The sequence below is a fragment of the Aegilops tauschii genome, chromosome 5 (genome assembly GCF_002575655.3).
Source record: "Aegilops tauschii subsp. strangulata cultivar AL8/78 chromosome 5, Aet v6.0, whole genome shotgun sequence".
NCBI classification, from domain to species: Eukaryota; Viridiplantae; Streptophyta; class Magnoliopsida; order Poales; family Poaceae; genus Aegilops; species Aegilops tauschii.
The window spans coordinates 92,903,486-92,912,207 of NC_053039.3; the positions used below are offsets into that span (position 1 = coordinate 92,903,486).

Below are 8,722 nucleotides of genomic sequence, written 5' to 3' on the forward strand. Positions count from 1 at the left end.
AACCCAGACCATGTCGAATTACTCACACATGGAAATCAAATCACCCGAAGAACTCATTGAAGAACACATCATGAGGATCGATTGATTATCTTCCAATGGATGTCAGATGTGATGCACAATTCCAAGTATGGTTGGATGCTTGAGAACTATGACAGTGATGAAGGTGGTGGCTATGAAGATGGGAAATGGCGGCGGCTAAGGTAGATGGAGATGACTCCTGCGAAGATGACGATGTGGCGGCGCGTTCTGTTACTCATTTGGCATTGGGCCTTTTATAAAGGTTTTTTTCAGGTGGATCACACTCCTCGGTTGGCACGCCATACGACCATCCATACGAGCGGGGATTGTCGCATGGAACATCGTCTTTTTTTGCTGTTTCTTCTGCTGCACCTCCCACTTGATCTCCTCTATCACCACTTTACTCCTTTCCATGTATTGGCTTAATTTCGTCCATAAATAGCTCATTTCCTATGAAAAAAATAAAGATCGGATATTTAGAATCATTTGCATTCATTAGTCATTACTAGAAATATCGGAGCGAATATCTCAGTTTTAATGAAATATTTTGGTTTAAACTCAGTTTAGAGGAGTGTAAAAATAACACTCATCAATCAATACAAAACAAAGCACAACGTAGGGTGTTGCCTCACCATGAGACCCCAAACTCGGGGGTACCCTGTGCGAACTCCCTTCTGGTACTTCCGTCCATGTTCACCACCCTACTGAGGGTACTTGAATTGGTAAAAACAAGTCAAATACAAACGCAACATAAACATAATCACTTACAATCAATTCACAAAAAACATCCTTCAAATAGCTCGCCTAAGTTCTCGGTTGCATTTGTTTTTTGCCTCTTTGCAGATTATTCGTAAGATATGTTGTTCATAAGTTGCTTCGTTTCTTGGCTCTAGTTGGGATTTACTCCAAGAGTGCAACGGGTCATCTAGTACTACTAAAACAGTAAAGCGCGTGAGAGGGGTCCTCACCGTACTGACCACCGGTTATCTGGAGGGAGAGGGGAGGGGCCAAAGAAAATGGATCTAGGAGGAGAGTGGGTAGGGGACGGGGGCGGGAGAGAACCACTATTCTTCCATATGATTCAAAGTCCTATGTTCCATATGGAAGATAGGATTTTTCACACAAGGAATCACCATATGGAAAATGTTCATATGGTGCTCTTTGGATTGTAGAATTGCTCTCAAAATTCCTATAGGAATCCTTCCTTTCCTCTGCATTTTGGAGGATTCTAAACATTTGCTTAAATCTCATGTTTTTGCTTCCTTTTGAGAAATCAAATGCTATGTATTTTTTCTCTCATCTTCTATCTCGCTTGGAAAAAAATCATGCAAAATTCCTACGGAGCATCCGAACAATTATGGTGTATTAAATTCTTGTATGGACATGACATCCATTTCCTATTCCTACATTTTTCCCCGGGTTTTTCTATCCCATGTTACAAACAGGCCTTTAGGACGTAGGAAATATATAGGAATTTCGGAAATACACAATCGTGTGCGCGCCAGTTAGACGACTCGAGCGGCCGGCCACATCCTCTCACATGCATGTATTTTTTTTGTCTCCTAGTGCATGTGGCCGTTGGCATTAAGTGCGTTTATACTAGTCACTTCGGTTTAGCAAAAACAGGTCCATTTGCATTTATTTCGGGTTTTTAAATTTTTAAAAAGCCATATCTTTCAAACCGTGCATCAGAATTTAGATCAGTTTTCATCGTTGGAATCTCCGTGACGAGATATTTGAAACTAGATCCCGCATGGGTATGTTACGACGAACTTTTTTTTATTCCAACTTTGATGCCATATGGTGCAACTCAATTACTACATGGTGCAACTTTAGTATTGCATGGTGCAATTTTTTACAAAACCAATTTTAGAGCTGCGGGATCCAATTTCTATGCGGTTGCCACTTAGCAACCATGACAACCAACTTTCTTAGATGTGTAACTAGTCTACTATCCCAGCCAACTAACTAGTAGTTGATGTGCAACCCTCCTTCCTACTCTTGGATGTGTATTATTCATTATCAGCACACCCTGCCTCACCTAGCCTACCAGCGATATGTGTAACTTAGTCTATTTTTTCAGCCAACTAGCTAGTAGTCGATGTGCAACTTTCCCCCCTTTCCTAGCTACTTGTGGATGTGTAGGTTCACTTGGCAGGGGGACAGACAAAGTTGCACATAGTTTGCAAGACAGTTGGCCAAGATAATAGGAGAAGTTGCACATCTCACTAGCATGGATTGTTGGATGGTAAAAAATTACACATCCATGAGGAAAGAGAAAAGTTGCCTATAGGCAGGGCCCTAAAGTTGGACATCTCACAAACAACCAGTGGTTGGGACAGAGTGCTAGCAGTGAAAACTACACACCCAAGAGGTACAGGAGAAAGTTGCACGTTGATTGTTCGGCAGATGGTCGGGATAGCATCCGAAATTGCACATCCAGTGCTAGGCAGTTCGTAGGGGTAGCATCCGAAGTTGCACATCCATTGCTAGGCAGTTGGCTGAGACATCAACAGTGAAAACTACACATCCGTAGACAAGGAGAAGTTGCACATCAACTAATAGTCAGTTGGACAGGGAAGTAGACAAAGTTGCACATCTCAATGGTAGATGGTAGTTTGGGGTGGAGGTGGCATAAGTGAAAACTGCACATCCGCGGGGTAGAGGAAAATTGCACATTGACTGTCAGGTAGTTGCACATCAACTACTAGGCACTTGCACCAAACGGAGACTAAATTGCACACAATACAGTTCGTCGAAGTATACCCATGAGGGATCTAGTTTTGAAGAGCACGTCATGGGAATTCCTACGGTGAAAACGGGTCTTAATTTTGATGTTCCATTCAAAAGTTATGCCTTTTTTTAGAAAAATGAAAACCGAATTAAATATGTTCACACCGGTTTTTGCATAAGTGAAAAATGCACGTTTATAAGTAGGAGAAAGTTGCACATCCACTGTCAGGTAGTTGCACATCGACGACTAGACAATTGCACCAAAAAGGGATTAAATTGCACACAAAAAAGATCGTCGAAACATACCCATGCGAGATCTAGTTTTGAAGAGCACGTCGTAAAGATTCCAACGGTGAAAACAGATCATAATTTCGACACGCGGATTGAAAGTTATGCCTTTTAAAAATTTTGAAATCACAAATTAAATGTACAAGAGAACAAAAAGCATTCACCGAAAGAAATGGCTATGCTAACATTTAATACGTCGTGAGAAAAGGGATTAGGTGAGAAAGTTTTCCTAATGAGGAAGGGGGCAAGAAATTTCCTAAATTAGCCAGCCGCTCGCTAACCATTCCAAGCGGCTGTGCACTGGCTATACGCGTTCTAGGAATTTTGCCTTTGAATTGAGTTTCAAGGAAAAAACAAAGAAATTTTACAATCCACCCAAACAATTCTTTTGCATTCATTAGCACAAAGGACAAGGCAAACGTCATACCTCATAATAACAATACCCCCTCTGTTTTGTTACGCGAGGTGTATTATTTTCGGCACGGTAACTAAGACACATAATTATAGACATGTTAGGACGAAATTATCCTTAACAAATTTGTTGATTAGTGGCAAGTAAATCAGTTAGTTCAAGAAAGTAAGAGATACATGCCATCGATAGAGAGATACTTCCTTCTTTTGCTACAACGAGAGATATAGACAATCAGAAGAAAGATGTTGATGTTTTCCTTTTTCTAAAAGGGCTAACAAGGGAATTATGAGGAATTGGAAGAAATGCACCTTATATTTTGAAATTTTATAATAAAAAAATACATTTTATATAAAGGAACGAAGGGGGTATAATCTTACCTTCTCAGGAGTTAACCTTTTGATTTCACGAGAATTTATATATTTTTCATATTCCTACAAATCAAACATCCAATTCCATAAAATTCAAGTTGCTCACAATCCTTTGTTTTGCATGTAAAATCCTACAATATTATTGTGTTTTCTCTTTCCATTTATACGATGAAGGAAACCATACAAATCAAAAGAAGCCCTTAAGCCTTCATCTACGCTCAAGCTTGGTGATGCGCAAGATGAAAAGGCTTTCCAGGCACTAAAGGATGGTCTCTGACCCTGGGAAACGAAAACAAAAACTAATCTTATAATGTTACAGCAGGCCAGAAGAACCACTTCCACAAAGAATGGTTGCCCATAAGCCATAACCCCTCCAGGCTACCAAAACATCTCATTTCCAGACCAGAGTCTGAAAATGCGCGTTGGCTCAGGACAGCAGAAACACCCTTCAAGTTGACACAAATAACAAGGGCCTTAGATAGTTAGATCAATGCGGTTCAACTATGATACAATCACAGAATTATACATATAGATAACCAGACTTTACAGATGACAAAAGAGTCGCAAAGGTTGATTACTACACTACCAGAACATATGCACAGCACGATCCACGAGGAAGCGAAAAGAAACAACCACCTGGTAACTTCGCAGGTACTACCCGCTACTCCGCAGGCAACTCAGCCATTTCGAGCTTTTGTGGCGACAGCGAATAGGAGACCACATACCCTGGTCCGCGGACCTTCTCTTTCCTGTGTACACGGTCACAGATGATAGGGAACAACCAGAACGTTTCTGTTTTGGGTGATGACAACCCACTGGCAAAGCTTCATGATGCCTAAGCATGGCCATTGTCACCATGGGAATCACAACCTTGTGTCACTTGACATTTCCAGGAGCTGCGAAAGCTCTAACCGGCGCTCGAGGCCTCGGATGTAGTGGCCCAGCAGCATACACCTGAACAGCCATCGCAGAAACGGGTGATCAGAGTTCACCTCCAACGTACCAATAGGCAACGTAGGAAAAGAGGGCTATAAATCCATTTGTATTATTACCAGAATAATAGACGCGCAAGATGATCCCGGGGAATAGATATGAGGGGCTGAAATGGGAGCGATACATCCTCCACGAGTTCAGCACGGTCATCATCCCCATTCCCGAAATTCAGGGTTCCACCAGCCATGTTCTCTGATGGTGGAGGGGGCTTTGCATGCATTTTGGGGGAGAGAGTTGCTAGAAGACCATGTACCACGGAATGAATAGCTTCCTGCACACCAGGGCAGGAAGGTTCCGAGAGTTCGATAACCTGTAAAAAATAGTTAAGTGGCTCAAATCAGACACAAAACAGGTACCCAGCGAACCTGAGAAGCTTATCCATTGAGTTGTTCAACTAAAGGACAATAAGAAGCACTGGATAGACTACAGGCAGAAACAAGAGGAAACATATTACTGCTGCATGAAGAAGTAGGAGATAGAACAAACCGTGTCAGGTGATAATGATCTCAAGTAGTCAAGTAACTCATTTTTTTCTTCTCCAGCAAACTGTTGCATTTGCAAGGAAGAATTTTTCTTCTTGAGTTCATGTAGCTCCTGCAGGAATGAAAATAGAATAAGCATCCCAATAAAATCCGATGAGTGGAAACTTAAGGCAAGAAGATTAGAAAGAACAGAAATGGGACTAATTTCTTGCTGAAGAAAGTAAGATGACCTCAGGCATCACAGAAACTAGCCTTCTTGTGAATTTTTGATACAAAAAGGTAACTGTGCGAAAAATGCACCATGGCTTTGATAGCTAATACATAGGACTGCTCATAAAAACAGAATAAACATCTAAAACTGAGAACTCTGTTTTACTATATCTTTCCTCGGCCTACTATGCTTACAGCCCACTAATCCTGAGAAAAGGACAGGCCCAGTGCTACAAGTTGGGGTCTGGGGAAGGATTATACGAGGCAAGCCTCACCCCTGCACAGCGCAATGCAGAGAGGCCGCGTCGAACACAAGACCTCATGGCACAAGTGGGGAGTACTTCACCACTGCACCAGGCCTGTCCTTCGCACTAATCCTGAGAAAAGTAAATAAGAAATGACCATAATGCATATCTCTACTAAATAAATTATTTATATAACCATTCTCAACGTTAATTGACAGGGGTATAGAACGGAGTCAACACAATAACCACACTACTGATTTCCTCAATACACAGACATTTTGAAATGGAGTATCCCGAGGTAGGAGAGACTGAGAGGTAGTGAAACAGTTGGAGTAACAATCATCTTATATTGCCAAATTAAGTATGAAATAGATGTTACCCTTTCCATAGAATCCAAGCGAGACTGCAATTGGAGAATATGTTCTTTTGCTTGAGCGTTTAAGCTATCTAATCCACCCATATTTTCCGATAATAAATTGTCATCCCTCTTTTCTGATTCATTAGTCGCTTCATCGTCTTCTGATAATCTCAAAATAGATCCTCCCAAACCGAGGTCACTGTGACTATATTCAGTGCTATCTCTTTCCTTGCACTCAGTTTCATCATCAGACAACTCTAGGATTCTTTCAAGGGAGAGCCTGTATTCAGCATTAGACAGAGTGTACCTGAAATACAGACAAAGTAACTTTAGGTGATAATTATACCTGGCATGTTTATCATGTTTGTGAGTAGGCAGTGCAAGCCAAGTGCGCATATAAGAAAGCAAAAAGTACCAAGGGGCAGGAGCTTGTTCAAATTTCCTGTCTTGTTTTAGAAAAGTGAATAAAGCAAGTTTTCGATCCTTTTCTTACTAACAACTATTACCACATGAAAATAAGTTGATCAAGGTCAGTGTTTCAGACTGAAGTCTGAATGATTAAGTTTGGCTAGCATGTTTTGATCTGCTGCTTCTCAAATTGTGAAACAAATGTAGTCATTCAATAACAAATGGAAGGGCATGGAAAAAATCAAGCAGGATTTGCACATTCTATGTGACAAACGTCTAAGTACACAAGACAGCAATTCTACCAGCATTAAAATCGGACACTCAAAGAAACTATACAACATGAATCGGATTTTATGGTTCACACCCTTAAAACATGTTTTTGACATGTGCGACTCAAAGTGCAGCAAACTGTTTGATAACTGCCCTTTTTACAGTGAGTAGTGACGTTGAATTTCGATTTCCTAGACAGAGATAATAAGAGCATGCTACAGCAGGCTACCAGCCTACCACTAATGGCGTACTTTTCCAGTCCACCTCAGATAACGGGTTGACCTAGATTCCACATCAAGTCATTTGCTACTTTTATATGCACACAATTGCAAAAGGACCATGCCAAAATGTGTCTTCTTTTGACCAGAGACAATCAAATTCAACTATAATCTATACGAATGGTATGATTCAGGAGAAAAGCATACCCTGTCTTTATTGAAGATATCACCAACTTGAAGAAGGGATCCCAAAGGGCCTCCACGACAACACGGAACTGATCAGACGGAAGGAGACCCAACATGCCCGAAACAGTCCTCTTCATTGCATCCACAGTTTCAGGAGGAACATCTCTCTGGACTACACTTAGATCCAAAGGTTCTACATCTTTTATCAAGTTCCAAAGTAAAGATTTCTGCAAACAATACAAGCGTGTCATGGTAATGAACAGCATCAGTACATCAACTCGATAGGATTAAAAGATGCTAATCCTATTCTAGTACATCGATTCGATAGGATATGAGTAACTTTTTCCAGTGGAAGGCTGGAAGCTCACAAGAATCTAATTCTTTGTCAGTGGGAGGTAAATAACTTCATCACACCTGTCTGGAGACACCTCAATCTACAGGTAACCTATTCTATGCTGCTTATGATTTCAGCTTCTGTCTGCACGATCGTATTTTAAAAAAAATTGTGTTGCGGAGTTGCACACATGATTATGACTATATAATAATTTGTATATATTGCCCCAACAAAGGGGCAGAGTTTCCTTTCGCTAGCACGGACAGACAAACAGACACCCGCTCCACGGAGGAGCATCGGCATCGGCATCGCGCTCACCTCGGGGAAACCGTGGAGATGCCTCCCGCGCGCGTGGAGCTCGTCGGGTGACGCCGCGGAGGAGGCCGCCGCCACCACGACCCCGAGCCTCCTGCGCCGGACGCCGCCCGCCGCCAGTTGAGGAACGGGGACGCGGAGGAGCCGGCTCCCGGGGACGTGCACGGCCGCCCCTTGCGGCGGCGCGCGGATGCCGGCAGAGATCGGCATGTGCGGGCGGCCGTCGCCGGCGGCGAGACTCCTCTCTGATTATCTGGCGAGGTCTGGTGCTTGGTTGGTGGGTGGTGGTTCGAGCGGGCGCCTAGCTGGACCCAGGATAAGCGCCAGCTCGGGTGCCACTGCCATGCGGGCCCGGCGGGACGTAACGCGTGGACACGCTCCGGCCTTCCCACGTATGGCCTCGCGTGGACCGTCGCGTCACGTTCACCCTCGCGTCACGTACTGAGTGAGCATTGCCGCATCTGCGCCAGCAGAACAGGCCCAGTTCCCGTGTACCGCGGCACACTGTAACGTTTTTTTATGGTAATACGCATCTCATTCATATAAAAAGAGTACAAGTCACGTAATAATCAACATGATAAAATTAAATAGACAACAGAACACTAGCATTTGCACAAAACACTACCAGCCAAGAAGTAAAAATACAATCAGGATTGAAGACTCCCTGAGCTGAACATCAACACTCGTCATCTGCTTCTGGCACCACCACAGCAGTGACCAAAGTAAAAAATGATGGATCACCTCCTCACCCAAATTCGACACGGTTCCATCACTGATATGCAGCTTTGCGGACCTTTAAGGTGGCTCACCAAAAGTGAAGCCATTGTCGTTGGACGAATCAGACCGGGGCAACACCCCGGACACGCCATCGAACTTCAGATCTG

General features: G+C 42.9%; 1 protein-coding gene across 1 annotated transcript; it reads right to left on the minus strand.

Annotated features, from left to right (window-relative positions):
* Window positions 1–4,272: 4,272 nt before the first annotated feature.
* LOC109752300 (uncharacterized) lies at window positions 4,273–8,194 on the minus strand. The gene is made up of 6 exons (XM_020311196.4): window positions 7,842–8,194; window positions 7,211–7,416; window positions 6,129–6,414; window positions 5,299–5,406; window positions 4,872–5,122; window positions 4,273–4,773 (listed from the first exon to the last, which is right to left on the minus strand). Exons 1-6 carry the CDS (start codon window positions 8,046–8,048, stop codon window positions 4,683–4,685), a joined length of 1,149 nt encoding a protein of 382 aa, XP_020166785.1. The 5' UTR covers window positions 8,049–8,194; the 3' UTR covers window positions 4,273–4,682.
* Window positions 8,195–8,722: the final 528 nt, after the last annotated feature.

Excerpts from the sequence above, each read along its gene's own strand:
- LOC109752300 (XM_020311196.4), bottom strand. The coding sequence starts at position 8,048 with ATGCCGATCTCTGCCGGCATCCGCGCGCCGCCGCAAGGGGCGGCCGTG. Across the intron at positions 5,407-6,128 it reads GCTTGGATTCTATGGAAAGG|GAGCTACATGAACTCAAGAA; the intron begins GTAACATCTATT and ends TCATTCCTGCAG. Across the intron at positions 5,123-5,298 it reads GATCATTATCACCTGACACG|GTTATCGAACTCTCGGAACC; the intron begins GTTTGTTCTATC and ends TATTTTTTACAG.